This window comes from Aplosporella prunicola, assembly GCF_010093885.1.
Source record: "Aplosporella prunicola CBS 121167 unplaced genomic scaffold K452scaffold_24, whole genome shotgun sequence".
Classification (NCBI taxonomy): domain Eukaryota; kingdom Fungi; phylum Ascomycota; class Dothideomycetes; order Botryosphaeriales; family Aplosporellaceae; genus Aplosporella; species Aplosporella prunicola.
Window position 1 is genome coordinate 237,530 of NW_022983552.1, and position 16,136 is coordinate 253,665.

A 16,136-nucleotide genomic window follows, 5' to 3' on the forward strand; every position below is an offset into this window, starting at 1 on the left:
TGGGAGTGCGTTGGATCCGCCGCATCCTTCGCCCGAGCGGTGTGCGGCGCGGCCCAATGACGCGCCACGCGGCCCCCGGACACTGTTTCTTTGCTGTGCAATTTCATCCACGGGCCACGGACGCGAACGCGCCGCTGCCTGAGCCGTGTGTCCCCGTACTCGACCTTATCAACACCCCCAATCGCCTTCTTTTCCTCCGTCTTCGCTCGCTGCTCGCCATTCGAAAATGCTGGGCGCCAAACTGCTTCCCGTCAGCTTCTTTGGCGCCGCCGAGAAGTCGAGGCCCAATTGGTATGACCGCCACATCTCGCCCATCCTCCAGGCCGTCTGTCGCCGTGCCTGCACCCATCCCATCCACACCATTGTCTTCACCGCCCTGCTCGCCAGCACCACCTACCTGAGCGTGCTCGAGAGCAGCCTCTTCGAGTCCGCCTCGCCCGACAGCGCCCTGAGCAAGGCCGACTTCAACACCCTACTCGCCGGTAGCAAGACTCTCCGCCTCGGCCCTGCCACCGAGTGGAAATGGCAAGCCGAAGAGGATCGTAACGACATTGCCGCCGAAGAAGTGAGTTCCTTGCCAAATTGTGTTTCTCTGCGCCCAATTGCTAACTGCAACAGTCCTCCGACAAGCTGGCTCTTCTGACCCTTCTCTTCCCCGACTCGACGCCTGCCAACGCTCCGCAAACCGCTCCCCTTGGAAACGCCGTTCCAATCCCGCGCAACTCGTCCGCCGAGCTGCTCCCTAGCTCGTCTTCTGCCTTTTCACAGATCTCCCACGACACCAGCTTGGCCTTTTCCATCCCCTACGATGAGACACCCGAGTTTCTCGCTGCCTTGCAAGAGATTCCGGCCCCGGCGGACGCTTCCGAGGCTCAAGAGTCGGGCGACGGCACTGTCGAGGAGAAGAAATGGATCATGAAAGCTGTCAAGAATGGAGCCAACCAGGGCGGCGTGCGCCAATGGGCTGAAACCTCTTGGACTTCTTTCTTGGACCTTCTCAAGGTAAGCATAACTACCATTGCCTTTGTCTGAAGACTCTAACCAGCCGGGCAGAACGCTGAGACCCTAGACATTGTCATCATGGCTCTGGGTTACCTGTCCATGCACTTGACCTTTGTTTCGCTCTTCCTCTCCATGAGGCGTCTGGGGTCCAACTTTTGGCTTGCAGCCACCGTCCTTTTCCAGTCCTTCTTTGCTTTCCTTTTCGGCCTTACCGTGACCACCAAGCTTGGCGTGCCCATCAACATGGTTTTGTTGTCCGAGGGTCTTCCGTTTCTCGTGGTTACCATTGGCTTCGAGAAACCCATTGTGCTGACCAAGGCTGTCCTTTCTGCCTCTCTCGATTCGCGCCGCAAGGTGTCTTCTAACAGCAACGACAATGCACCTTTGACCATTCAATACGCGGTCCAGACTGCTGTCAAGGAGAAAGGCTTCGAAATAGTCCGTGACTACTTTGTCGAAATCCTTATTCTAGTTGCTGGCGCCTTCTCTGGTGTCCAGGGTGGCCTGCGCCAGTTTTGTTTCTTGGCGGCCTGGATCCTGTTCTTCGATGCTCTCCTGCTGCTGACTTTCTATACTGCCATTCTCACCATCAAGCTCGAGATCAACCGCATCAAGCGCCACGTTGCTCTTAGAAGAACTCTCGAGGATGATGGCGTCAGCCGAAGTGTGGCAGAGAGCGTTGCCACGAACAACGACTGGCCCAAGCTTAACGGTAGCATCGCTCAGGCTTCCGACACACCGGTATTTGGGAGGAAGATGAGAGATAGTAGCATTCCTCGCTTCAAGGTTCTTATGGTTACGGGCTTCATTGTCGTCAACATTCTCAACCTCGCCACGATTCCGTTCAGGAGTGGGCGTAATACGCCCACAGCTTCCTCGGGCTTATCTAGCATGGTCACCCCTGCGGCCATGGATCCATTCAAGGTTGCTGGTAATGCGCTGGACACCATATTCACTTCTGCCAAGGAAAGGAACGCTCCCACACTTGTCACAGTTCTGACTCCAATCAAGTATGAGCTCCAGTACCCTTCTGTCCATTACTCCCCTACCCAGGACGCATCTGGTCTATTTGATGGAGAGTACAAGGATCAATTGATGGATGGCATGGGAGGGCGCGTCGTTGAAGGCGTTTTGAAGAGCCTCGAGGATCCAGTCCTGAGCAAGTGGATTATTGTTGCTCTGGCTCTCAGTCTGGCCTTCAACGGCTACCTTTTCAATGCCGCTCGCTGGTCTATCAAAGACTCGACCCACCCTCCCGGCATCAAGCCCCCTGCGGACTATGAGGTTTTGGACAAGGCGCCAAGCAATGTCAAGTTGGTTGACGCGTCAGCTAACGAAGCACCGGCTCCCGTCTCGGTCCCTGACCCTGTCAAAGACGATGATTCTGAAGATGGATTGGTTATGAAGTCGACTGCCCACCAAGCGACCGGCCCCAAGCGCCCTCTGCAGGAACTCGAGCTTCTGCTGAAAGAGAAAAAGGTTAGCTTGATGACGGACGAGGAGCTCATCGAGCTCTCGCTTAAAGGCAAGATTCCTGGTTATGCTTTGGAGAAGACACTTGGGGACAAGACCCGTGCTGTCAAGGTCCGCCGAGCAGTCGTGTCACGTACTCATGCGACTCGCCACACGTCCAATCTCCTTGAAAAGTCGAAGCTGCCATATGAGGGCTACAACTACGACCTTGTTCACGGTGCTTGCTGCGAAAACGTCATCGGTTACCTGCCACTTCCAGTTGGTGTTGCTGGCCCTCTGATGATAGATGGCCAGAACTATTTTATTCCCATGGCTACCACCGAAGGCGTCTTGGTCGCCAGCGCTAGCAGAGGTTGCAAGGCCATCAACGCTGGAGGTGGTGTTGTGTCGGCACTTATTGGCGATGGCATGACCCGTGGTCCTTGTGTTGGTTTCGAAACGTTGACAAGGGCTGCTGCTGCCAAGGTGTGGCTCGACTCCGAGGAAGGACAGCGGGTTATGAAGAATGCCTTCAACTCGACGAGTCGCTTTGCTCGTCTTCAAACTATGAAGACGGCAATGGCTGGCACGTACCTCTACATTCGGTTCAAGACCACGACTGGTGACGCTATGGGTATGAACATGATCTCTAAAGGCGTAGAGCATGCTCTGAGCGTCATGGCGAATGAGGCCGGATTTGAGGACATGGCTATCATATCCGTCTCCGGTAACTACTGCACTGACAAAAAGCCTGCTGCCATAAACTGGATTGACGGTCGTGGCAAAAGTATTGTTGCCGAGGCCATTATTCCTGGCGACGTCGTTAAGAATGTGTTGAAGAGCAATGTCGATGCTCTCGTCGAGCTTAACATTAGCAAAAACTTGATCGGATCGGCAATGGCTGGTAGTATCGGCGGTTTCAACGCACACGCTGCCAACATTGTCACGGCCATCTTTTTGGCCACCGGGCAAGACCCCGCCCAAAACGTTGAGAGCAGCAATTGTATTGTTGTGATGAAAAAGTAAGTCCTACAAGAACACCATTGAAAGTTGCTTGCGCTAATTCTTTTGAAGCTTGAATGGCAACCTTCAAATATCTGTCTCCATGCCTTCCATCGAGGTCGGCACTATTGGTGGAGGTACTATACTTGAGCCTCAGGGTGCCATGCTTGACCTTCTTGGTGTCAAGGGCGCTCATCCCACCAACCCTGGCGACAACGCCCGTCAACTTGCCCGCATAATTGCTTCAGCTGTGTTGGCTGGTGAGCTCAGTTTGTGCAGTGCTCTTGCTGCCGGTCACCTTGTCAAGGCTCACATGGCCCACAACCGTAGCCAAGTGCCATCAAGAACGTCTACTCCAGCACCTCCGGCAGGTGTTCAAACGCCAACTTCCCTCGCCATGACAAACATAAGGGATAAAGCTGCTGGGCGGCGTTGATTAGTTGACAAGCTACGGTGCACCGGTTGCCGGCCGTTGCATGATGCCTTATCATTCAGAGGTTACTATTAGCATTCTCTTAGCGATTATATAGAAGCGCTTTTTGTCCGCTTTGGAGTTCTAAATAGATAACATAATGAATTGATTAAACTCGAATTTTGACTATTATCAAGTATTTATACAGGGCCAATTTCTAAAGCTATACTACTACCTATCACTTTTTACCTTAGTAATAGGTATATCTTAGGATTATTATAGTATCTTTTCGGATACCGTTAGCTACATCACGAATTTTAATTTTAATTTAAAAATATAAAGACTTAATACCTACTAATATAAATTAGAGTAATTTATTACTTAGATTTAGCTTAAATTCTTACTTTTTTTTTATTTTATAACTCTTAAAGCCCGCTCTAATCCGTCCAATTTATATTAGGAAAAACTAAGAAAAACTAAATAAAATTAAATTAATTTATATTTAATTTAATTTACTACTCTACCCTTATAAAAATATATTAGTTTTATTATAGATTTAGGTTATTTAGAATATAAAATAACTTATAGCTAGCTTTAATTATAAGACTTATCTAATCTTTATATAGTAGAGTTTCGAAAAATTCCTAATGTATTATTATCTTTTATAGCAATCTGCTAAAATATATATATTTAATTTCTATTTATTATATAGTATACTATATTAGATTTTCTTTTTAAGAAAAAAAAAAGTAAAATATATTCTTAAAAAATAAGATTATTAGCTATTTACTAAGATATATATTTACTTTTTTCGAATATTTTCTAAAATATATATATCTTAGAGTTTTACATTATATATATAGTATTTCATTACTAAGATTATATATCTTAGAAATATATTTTTAAAAAATATGTAGAATATTTTAAAAATAAAATCGAAATATCTACTAATATATTTTAGGAAAAATATTAAATATATATATATATATCTTAGAAAAAAAAATTTAGAACGGCTATTTACCGAGATATATATATATATATTTTATAAAATTTCTAACATAAATATAGTATTTATAAGATATATAAATATATTTATCTTAGAGTTTTACGCTATATATATAGTATTTTATTACGAAAATTATATATCTTAGAAATATATTTAAAAAAACATATGCATTTTAGAAATAAATATCGAAAAATTATATAACTTAGAATTTTTTTTTAGAAAATTATGTATCTTAGAAACATTTTTTTTTTTAGAAAATGTATTCTTAAAAAAACGAATAAACTCCTTAAACTTTTTTTTTAAAAAAAAATAATAAATATTTATTAAAAATCAAATATATTATTAAAAGAATATACTCCTAACATATATACTCTTTTTAAAAAAAATATTCTTAAAAGATCGAAATATATTCTTTAAGAAAAGATATATTTTTAAAAAATAAATGTTCTTTAAAAAAGCGAAATATTTTTTTCTTAAAAATACATTCTTAAAAAGCAGCGATATATATCTTAAAAAAAATAAAAAAAATAAAGATATTCATAAGAAAAATAATTTTTGATACATATTTTCGAAAATAATTTCTAAGATACACGTATTTTTAAAGTTTATTTCTAAGATATATATATTTTTCGATTTTATTTCTAAGATACATATTTTTATAATATATTATAGTATATCGAAATATATCGAAATATTTAAATATATATATATATCTTAGAGAGACTTTTTCGATATATATATCTTAGAAATTGTTTATATCTTAGTAAATAGCCGTTTTTAGAAAATTATATATCTTAGAATTTTTTTTAGAAAATATATTCTTAATAAGTCGAATATAATCTTTAAAAAAAAATTAAATTTATTCTTAAAAAAGAAACGAATATACGAGTCCTAAAAAAAATTTTAAAAAAAAAACTAAAAAAAATATCTATAAAAAAACCGAATATATTATTAAAAATTATACTTTTAAAAGAATAAATTCTTAAATAAGTATATTCTTTTAAAAAAACGAATATATTCTTAAAAAAAATTATATTATTTATATTAGGATTACGCTATTATAATCTAATTTAATTAATCTTTAATTTTTAAAACTTAGAACTATATGTAAATATTTAGTTTAATAAAAAATCTATATTCTAGAACTTAAAATTACGTGAATAATTTTATAGTTTAATTAGAATTTAAATTCTAAAACTTAGAACTAGACGCCTAATATTTAGTTTAATTTAATAGGCGTATAATACTAGGCTATAATACTAGAAACTTTCCTTTTTTTTTTATTTAAAAAAACTAACTACGAAGGCCCGGCTAGTTTAAGTTTTTTATCTTTCTTTTTAGGAATAGATAGATATAGAGTATACTACCTTAGTAATAGGCCTTTAATTTATAGTATATCAACGTCTTTTTAGGCTCTTTCTAGGCTTAGGTAGCCTAAAAATAGAGTACTAGAATCTAATTAAGACCTATTTATATAGGCCGTTACTATAGTAATACCTCTATATTAGGTCTATTCTAAAAAAGAAGGCGAAAAACTTAAACTAGCTAGGCCTCTATATAGAGCTATTTCTGATTAAAACTAAGTTCTTAACTATAGAAGAGATAAGAAAATAGGCTTTTATAAGTTTTTCTTTAAAATATAAAAGTTTAATACCTACTAATATAAATTAGAGTAATTTATTATTTAGATTTAGCTTAAATTCTTACTTTTTTATTTTATATCTCTTAAATCCTACTCTAATCCGTCTAATTTATATTAGAGAAAATTAAATAAAATTAGATAAACTTAAATAAATTTATATTTAATTTAATTTACTACTCTACCCTTATAAAAAAATTATAATATAGATTTAGACTATTTAAAATATAAAATAACTTATAGCTAGCTTTGCTTATTAGACTTATCTAATTTTAATATAGTAGAGTTTCGAAAAATTCCTAATATAGATTTAGCTAATTTATATTAAATATCTTAGAATCGGCTAGTTTTCTATTCTCTATAGAGAGATCTCTACCTATTCTCTATAGAGAGATCTCTACCTATTCTCTATATAATAAATTAAATTTATTTATACTATATAGAAAAATAGTAAGATTAAATTTATATAGTTTTTTCTATAAATTTAAATTTACTAATTATACCTAGTAAAAATTTAGTATCTAATTATATAATAAGTTCTTTTTTTTTCTTAAAGAATATATTCTTATTTTTATTTATTTTTTTCGCTCCTTTTTTTTTTTAAAGAAATTATACTCCTGATTCTTTTTTTTTTTAGCTATTTACTAAGATATATAAATATATATTTTTTTTTTTAAAGAATTTTTTTTTTTTTTTATTTTTTTTTTTCGCTCCTTTTTTTTTTTAAAGAAATTATACTCCTGATTCTTTTTTTTTTTAGCTATTTACTAAGATATATAAATATATATATCTTAAAAATAAATATTAAATATATATATATCTTAGAAGTATTTTTTTTAGAGAATATATTCTTAAAAAAAATAATCTTAAAAAGATATTCTTAAAAAAAAAAACGAATATACTCCTTATAAAATTTAAAAACTAAGAATATTTATAAAAAAAAGTAAATATAGTATTAAAAGAATATACTCCTTAAAATAAATTCTTAGATAAATATATTTAAAGAATATATTCTTAAAAAAAAAAGCGAAATATACTATTTAAAAAAAGCGAAATATATTTATGTAGAAAAAAGATATTCCTAAAAATTTATTTCTAAGATATATAATTTTATAATATATTATAATATATCGAAATATCTAGAAATATTTAAAAAAAAAATCTTAAAGAGACTTTTTCTATATATATATTATATCTTAGAAATATTATATATATCTTAGAAATTACACGAAAAAAAATTATATATCTTAGTAAATAGCCGTATTCTTAAAAAAGAATATTCTTATAAAGATTTTATAGAATATAAGCTCCCCTATCGATAAACTTACGCTTAAGCTACTACTATAGAACTAGATTCTAAAGATTTAATTAATTTTAGCTAGAAAATTAATTCTTATACGGTAATTTATTACCCTAAAAGATTTCTTTCTCTAGTACTATTTAATTAGCTAGAATTAGATAATACCTAGCTAAATAAAAATAGTACTAGAAAGAAAAAGCTAGGGCGACCTCCTACTAAATACCTACGAAAAGAAACAGTAGCTAGTCGCTATAATCGCCTAGCTAAAAGGTAACGCTAGGAAACCTTTAATTAATATAGAATTAATCTTAGAAGATCGAATTTTAGGAGAATAAGGAGATAAAATTCGAGTTCTTCTAAAATAGCTAAAGAAAATTCGAATTCTTTAGAAAATTTAGAAGAATTTTAAGGTTTCTCTAAAAATTCGGCTATAGAGAATTAGCCTAATTCTTCCCAGAATTCGGCTATAGAGAACCAGCCTAACTCCTAAGTTATAACGCTTTCCTAGCTTATATTTAGGTTATAGTCGCAGGAAGAAGAAGAAGAAGAGATTAATTTTATATAGTTCTACTTTTAGGCGTTTACGTATTCTATTTAGTTATTTTTTTAAAAAATATATTTCGATTTTCTTTAAAATTTATTAAGAGTATATTTTAATTTTTCTTAAGAATATATTTAATTTTTTTTTAGGATTTATTAAGAGTATATTTCGACTTTTTAAGAGATATATTTCCTTTTTTAAAGAATATATTTTTCTAAGAATATATTCGATTTTTTTTTTTAAAAAAAAATGTATTTAGTTTTTAAGAGTATATTTGATTTTTTTTTTTTTTTTTTTAAAGAATACATTTAATTTTTTAAGAATACATTTGATTTTTAAAGAGTATATTTAGTTTTTTTTTAAAAAAAAAGAGTATATTTATTATTTATAGCAGTATATTTTCTTAAAAAAAATATTAATAAGATATAAAAAAATTTTTCGAACTAATTTCTAAGATATATATATTTCTCAAATATATTTCTAAGATATACGCTTTTTTTTCGTAAAATTTCTAAGATACATATGTTTTTCAATTATTTTTCTAAGATACACATTTTTTTTTAATAATTTACTATAATGTATTTATTTATAAGCGAAATATATAAATAAGTATATATCTTAGAGAGACTTTTTCGATATATATATCTTAGAAATACTATATATATCTTAGAAATTTTACGAAAAATATATATATATATATATATATATATATATATCTTAGTAAATAGCCGTATATTTAAATATATTTAAGATTTTTCTTTAGAATTTTATAAATGTATATTTTATTTTATTTTATTTTTAATTTCTTTTAGAATATATTTAAGACTTTTTTTCTAAAATTTATTAGGAATGTATTTTTTCAAATAGTATATTCAAGGTTCTTTTATAATTTTTTTTAAGTATTTATTTTCTTAAAAAATTATTTCTAAATGCATAAATATATATTTCTTAATTTTTTTTCTATAATTGTTTTTATAATATACTATAATATATTTATTTACTAGCGAAATATATAAAAATGTATATACTTTAAAGAGACTTTTTAAGTATATAGTATATCCTAGAAATATTATATATACCTTAGAAAATGTTCGAAGAAATATATATATCTTTAAGTAAATAGCTATAAGTTATTAGAATAGTTAATTAAGTTAAATATATATTAATATTATTCTTCTAAATTAGAGTAGTAGATTTATTTTTTATATATTATTTTAAAACTTTATAATATAAATTAAATCAGTAGATAGTTAAGACTAGGTTTGAAGCTTAGTAGTATATCTTAATGAGTAGCTGTCGGAATATTTTAGGGTAGCCTCCTCGGTTTGTACTGATTTTTCCGAGAGGAAAGTACAATTACCCCGCTTTACTCGCTAATGTATATCAAAGTAATTGCAAAGACTACTACTATATAATAATCGATACAGACTCCGTCCTTCCTAATCTTTAAAGACAGTTGTCCATTGCTCAGATATTTGTAGTATCAATACCCTTCCTTCCCAAGGACTTGAAGGCGCTACCATGATGGGAGTAGATCATAAACACAAACCGGGTAAAACGACTGAAGAGCTCATTAAACCTTGGAAGCTACCCCCACCGAAAACATACGTTTTTAAGAATGCGAATGTCATACATCCCGTCGACGGATCAATCGATTTGAACACCACCATCAAGATCTCTTCGGGTTTGATTGAGTCAGTCTCGAGAGAACTCCCATCGTCAGGACTTGATGCCGATGTCACCGTCGACCTGCGGGGCAAATACGTTTGCCCGGGTCTTATCGATGCTCATGTCCATGTCTCAGCGGTACCTGGCGAGAAGGACCTTGGCCGTTGTATCGGGATGGATCCTGCTGTATCCATGACCAGGCAACCATTCGTATGCGAACAGATGTTACGTCGGGGATTCACAACGATTCGCGATTGCGGTGGTGCTTCTCTCGCGCTTAAGGAAGCCATCCGGGACGACGTCTTCCCAGGGCCAAGATTGTTCATTGCCAACCATGCACTGTCGCAGACTGGAGGCCATGGAGATTTGAGAAGCTCGCATGACCATAGCGAATGTTGTGGTGGCCACATAACAGGGATTGGTGTGCTCTGTGACGGTGTGCCTGAATGCATCAAAGCTGCTCGTGAGCAGCTCCGGACTGGGGCAGATTTCATCAAAATTATGGGAGGCGGCGGCGTTGCGTCTCCGACAGATCGACTTGAAAATACCCAGTTCACGGCCGAGGAGATTAGAGCAGTGTGCGAAGTGGCTCGAAGCTACAACACATGGGTCACGGCGCACGCCTACACGCCTCAGGCCATACGTCATGCAATCGACAACGGGGTGAGGGGGATAGAGCATGGCAATTTCATTGACCGGGAGACGGCGAAATACATGGCAGAGAAGGGTGTCTACCTTACGCCGACGCTGATAGCGTACGAGGCCATGTCACGGTTCCCCGGATTCCTGCCGGCCGAAAGCGAGGTTAAGAACCGCGAGGTGTTGGGACGCGGGCTGAGTGCACTAGAACTGGCTTGGGAGGCGGGGGTGAAGATGTGCTACGGATCAGATCTGCTGGGCCCTTTGGGGGTGGAGCAGACGAAAGAGTTTGGGCTGCGGGCGCGGGTGCTGAGCAAGGTGCAGGTGCTGCAGAGTGCGACGGTCAACGCGGCAGAGATGCTGGGACAGGCGGAGACGCTGGGCCAAATCAAGGCGGGGTATGCGGCGGACGTGCTTGTGCTGAATGCGAATCCGCTCGAGGCGATGGAGGTGCTGGATCGGCCGGAGGAGCACGTGTTGGCGGTGCTCAAGGAGGGGCGGGTGCGGGTGAGCCGGTGGTCGGCACTGGCCGAGGAGGGCCGACCGACCGGGATGATCGAATAGGTAAAATAGGCAGGCGCATGACTCGACCGCCTGTCTTGCGTGCTTTCGCTCTTCCCGCTCCTCTTCCTCCACACCCTCTCTCCTCTCGCCCGCCTGCCATGCCCGCGCCCAGGCTGCCTCGGCAGCAGTTTGTCATTCTAGGTACATATACATATGCCAGCACATCGCCTGCTTCCCCGCTGATCTGATACGCCCCAGCCCTGTGCAGGTTTGCCGAGCCGCTGGCCTTGACCAGCGTCTTTCCCTACCTCCCTGAGATGGTCGAGAGCTTCAAAGTCCCAAAGAACAAAATAGCGAAATGGGCTGGAATCGCCTCAGCCATCTTCAGCCTGGGCCAGTGTGCGACGAGCATAGCCTGGGGGCGCGCTTCTGACAAATATGGCCGCAAGACCATCATCCTGCTGGGTTTGTTCAACACCATGCTCACGAGTTTGTTGTGGGGCTTCTCCACCTCCTTGCCAATGGCATTGATTGTCAGGGCACTGCAGGGTGCTGGTAACGGTAACGTGGGGATCTTGCGCACCATGGTCGCCGAACTGTGCCCTTGGAAAGTGTGTTCATCTTGTGCCGTGACAGCCACGTCTATGCTTACCCTACGCCGCAGGAGTTACAACCGCGAGCTTTCAGCATAATGCCACTTGTGTACAACGTTGGCAGTGTTTTTGGCCCTGTATGATGCTCTCTTGTCATGCCAAGTATTTGCCTGACATTATATTAGGCTATCGGAGGTGCTCTTGCAAACCCTCTGCATGTGGATATCACTAAGCCACGCGGAGACTCCTTTTTCGAGAAGTTCCCATACGCTCTCCCGAACATTGTCTCTGCTTGTGTCTTTCTTGCAGGCATCATGACTGGCATTCTTTATCTCCACGTAGACCTTCCTCTGAAATATTTCATGACATGTTACTTACGCAGTTGCAGGAAACGCTGGCATCGAAGAAGGGCCAAAAAGATTACGGGCTCATTCTTGGGCAGCGACTAAATCACACTGTACTTGAAGGGCTTACTAGAGTCAAGAACTTACTGCGACAAGCCAGAGGAGAAGAAATTGAACCACTGCTGAAACGCCCAGGTCTAACTTCACCGGAAGCCCATAATGACCAAGAAGCAGACAGCATTGCACCTGCAAAATCCCCCGAAGACCAAAAGGCACCTAGCGTGAGGGATGTGCTTACCACACAATCCTGTATGAACTTACTGGTGTACACGATTCTGGCAGCGCATTCGATAGGTTATGATCAAGTGAGTAGTACCCTCTAGCCGCCGCATAGAGTGCGCTGACAAGATCCAAACTTAGCTTCTTCCAGTATTTATGCACCATCCCGAGCAACATATGCTCAATACTGAGAATCCTCTGAAGTTTTCTGGGGGATTTGGTATCGGTAAATTTCCATTCTTTTTTTTTTGGCACAAGACACCAGAGGAAGCACTAACCGCATCATAGACTCTGGGAGGATAGGTACCCTCTTTACGCTCTATGGTTTTTTGGGCATCCTGTACCAGCTCTTCTTATTCCCCCCGGTCGCTAGGCATTATGGCGTCGTCCGTTGCTTTCGCGTTGTATCTCTGATTTTCCCAGTTTGCTTCTTCTTGACTCCATTCACCGCACTATTACCTACATCGACATCCCGACAAGTTGTCATGTTTATGATCATGATGGTAAAGGGCTGTGCCTCGACGTTTGCGTTTCCATGCAGCACGATTCTTTTGACCAACAGCGCCACTTCTTTGAGGATTCTCGGTACACTGAATGGCATCGCAACAAGCGTTTCTGCGATAGGCAGAGCTGCCGGTCCTGCGATTGGAGGAAGTACATTTACCATGGGCGTGGAGCACGGTTACGTTATTGTACCGTTCTGGATATTCGCTGCCATTTCGCTGTTGGGTGCCATCCCCGCCTTCCTTTTGATTGAGGGAGAAGGTTTCGGTCCCGAAGAACCAGATGTGTCGGACGAGGAAAACCAAGAGCCTGCACGTTGTTCACGTGGGGATTCTGACAGTTTGAGCTCTGAAGATGACTATGGCGTTGTCGGTGAGTTACTTAGCCGCACAACCACCATTTCCTCAGGTGTTCTTGACAATGACATCGATGACGATGTTGGGACCGCGAACATGATACATCCCCAGCCAAGCTCTTCGCTTCCAAGTGGAGGTCTGCATAGGAACACAGCTTCGAGTCGAAGAGGTTCTGGTGCTCAACAGAAAGGTCGTCCCATAAGGAGGAAGACCAGTGTGCCAATCGGGATGGGGATGGGTTTCAGACGACATAGCTCAAACCTAGGATTGAGTCGCGATGGGTATGGGACTGGACAAAGTTGGGGCGGTTAAACGGCAAAACCCCAGGACCCAAAGAGTCACCTAGGAGTACATACAATTGAAGGAACACAAGTTGTTGAAGTTGTATGTTTCCTAAATACTATCAATGCAGCGCGTACAAGCGGCTGCTTGTCAATAAACGAATGATTCTTTCATCATTGTTTAGATGAATGCTTTTGAAACTTAGATTTATGACGGATAGCGAAACTTAAAGGGAAGACGAAATGTTTCTGAGTTGTGTGTTGATGAACAGGGTGTACAACCGTCCCGTCCGGTGCCGACGGTGGACGGGACGGATAGCCCGCCGTCCCCACCGTCCACTAGACTCTACGGACGGTGGAGTAAGTCGTCTGGCTCCGTCGGACGGTTATCACGAGTCTTGTCATGGTGTTGAGTTAAAGCCGAAAATATAATATCTTGCGTCCGCGCGCGCTTCTCCGCCAGCCCTAGAGGGTCGATTTTAGGTATAAAACAGGCCTCTCGTGGCTCAGCGGGGAGCTTGCGAAGACCCACTCGTTCGTCCGCGCGCGCCTAAAGCCCTAGTACTAAGCCTATTTAGGCAACGAGGGGGGGTGGCGTTTGCGCCTCAACACCATCGAATACTCGGTACACTAGCAAAAATATACAACACCGTCTGTTACCGTCCCTATGAACCAAGCTCCGCCGGGACGAGACCGTTTTTAGCGCGACGCTACCGAGACGGTCGTGACCGTCCGTTAGCGTACCGTCCATTTGCTGGACCGACGGTAATGAGGCTGGACGATTCCGCACCCTGTTGATGAATGAGTGTCTCAGCAAATGCTCGTAGTTAGGTAGACAAAAAGCTATAAACACCTGGAGTAATAGTCTTTTACTATGGTATCATGGCATATTTATAGCGCTGTTATTTCGTCGAGCTCAAAGACATCTGACCCCGATCGTCTTATAACCGGAATAAGAGACTGCTTGCGCTGAGAAACCTTGATTTGATATCAATCTTTGAGTAGTGTCTACGTAAGGCCATACGATCTGCTGACAGCCGATTTTGGATAGACATCGAGCGAAAGTAGGGAGACAACCCGTCATTAGATGGATCCTTCATTTATTTTTTTTAATCAAAATAAGATAATAATAATATGTTTGTTTAGTTATTTCTTTATTTACTTGTTATTTTTCCCACCCGCATATCCGGTGCGGGCTTGGAACGTTAAAAGCTTTATTTTTTTTTCTACCGAAGACTCACGAGGCTGAGGACCGTGAGAAACCGGAGTAGCTGCAGGTCATAAGAGAACGAGTCAAGCTGTCGTTCAGACTCTTTTAGGAAAGACAGACATCATCCGGAACTAACTGGGGGAATAATAGCCACTTCGTCACCTTCATTTATCATCAAATGGCCATCCTCTTCTTCAAGGTCAATGTACTGCAGGTTTACCGTTACGGCGCAGCTGCTCAACAGGGCCTCAATCCCAGGATATTCATTTCCCAGGAGCGTGAGCAGGCCAGAGGCCGGCAAAGGCGCCTTTAACATCTCATGGTCTTTTTTAGTGTAGGATGACGCGGCGGCAAAGTAGAGAACCTTGAAATGACCAGGAGGCGCATTTGTAGATGGCATACCGGCTGGCCTAGATGGGTGAAACGGGTCAGCGACGAAACAGGAGCTCATTCTGATGGATAAAAAAGACGGCGAAACCAAGAGTCAGAGTTGAGTTGCTCCACAAAGGCAACGCCAGAAGGCGATGGCTCAGATAATACATGCTATTTTTTTATTGATCTCATCACAAGAGGGGGAAGAGGGGAATAGGCGAGAAAAAGGGCGAGGAAGAAGGCGAATGCTTACCTTTACTTAGCAGTGGTGGTGGTGGTTGTAGTGGTTGACGCAGAGATTGCCGGCCGATGAGGATGACGGCACTACCCCGGTAGTTAATCGCAAACCGGAAGCTTGGACCCTCGGACTTCCGCGTCCATCTTCGACTTTTTGGTCTGTCATTGTACTTTTCGCCTCTCACTCTTCAGCTTCCTTTGACCTGACTGCCCAATGGCGCCCTTCGCTCGCGCCGCAGCCCTCGCCCGGGGCAGCCCGCCCTCGAGCCTCTGCTGGAGCTGTCGTTTGAAGCAGCGCCACCTGCTCTCGCAATCCTACAGCACTGCCGCCTCTGTAGGACCGCAAAAGATGCCTAGTGGCAAAGCGCATTCTACGATCCAGGAGGCTGCTTCGACCGGAAGATTTTCTACAAAGCTGGCCCAAGAGAAGTTCGTGGAAGAGGAACAGCTGTTGTTCTTCTCGGCGTTGGACGACCATCGTCGCCACGCCCAATATAAATACCATCAACACGTTAGATCGGCGCGTTCGAATGTGTCCCACCCCTCGGCGGAGCTGCCAGGGGCCAAACGCCACTTTCACTCTTATCGAAATCTTTGTCAAGTGGGCAATGTAACTGGTCCAGGCGCGTCGGCGGACCTCTCCAACTTTGTTCCAGGATCGAAGCGCAAAACCGCAGCGCGGGATTATTTGCAGCAATGGCAAAAAAAGCACGGTCTGTCAAACAAGGATCTTCTTGAGGAACTCGGCCTAGATGATTCATCTGAGGGAGTGAGCACAAATTTGGCGCGCCTCTC

At 40.4% G+C, this 16,136-nt stretch overlaps 4 protein-coding genes across 4 annotated transcripts; 3 read left to right on the forward strand and 1 right to left on the reverse strand.

Annotated features, from left to right (window-relative positions):
* The first annotated feature begins 152 nt into the window (after positions 1-152).
* Positions 153-4,046, forward strand: K452DRAFT_361352 (uncharacterized protein). Its single transcript, XM_033546416.1, has 4 exons — positions 153-565; positions 619-1,002; positions 1,054-3,476; positions 3,529-4,046. Exons 1-4 carry the CDS (start codon positions 227-229, stop codon positions 3,890-3,892), a joined length of 3,510 nt encoding a protein of 1,169 aa, XP_033393990.1. The 5' UTR covers positions 153-226; the 3' UTR covers positions 3,893-4,046.
* A 5,600-nt stretch (positions 4,047-9,646) lies between these two features.
* K452DRAFT_91402 (uncharacterized protein) lies at positions 9,647-11,653 on the forward strand. Its single transcript, XM_033547304.1, has 2 exons — positions 9,647-11,366; positions 11,424-11,653. The coding sequence occupies exon 1, from the start codon at positions 9,876-9,878 to the stop codon at positions 11,223-11,225; it is 1,350 nt and encodes a 449-aa protein (XP_033393991.1). The 5' UTR covers positions 9,647-9,875; the 3' UTR covers positions 11,226-11,366; positions 11,424-11,653.
* Positions 11,308-13,610, forward strand: K452DRAFT_290869 (uncharacterized protein). The gene is made up of 7 exons (XM_033541072.1): positions 11,308-11,366; positions 11,424-11,776; positions 11,830-11,895; positions 11,944-12,096; positions 12,147-12,467; positions 12,523-12,607; positions 12,670-13,610. Exons 1-7 carry the CDS (start codon positions 11,324-11,326, stop codon positions 13,551-13,553), a joined length of 1,905 nt encoding a protein of 634 aa, XP_033393992.1. The 5' UTR covers positions 11,308-11,323; the 3' UTR covers positions 13,554-13,610.
* Positions 13,611-14,657: 1,047 nt separating this feature from the next.
* Positions 14,658-15,391, reverse strand: K452DRAFT_290872 (uncharacterized protein). Its single transcript, XM_033541073.1, has 2 exons — positions 15,358-15,391; positions 14,658-15,142 (listed from the first exon to the last, which is right to left on the reverse strand). The coding sequence occupies exon 2, from the start codon at positions 15,130-15,132 to the stop codon at positions 14,854-14,856; it is 279 nt and encodes a 92-aa protein (XP_033393993.1). The 5' UTR covers positions 15,133-15,142; positions 15,358-15,391; the 3' UTR covers positions 14,658-14,853.
* Between the last annotated feature and the right edge of the window lie 745 nt (positions 15,392-16,136).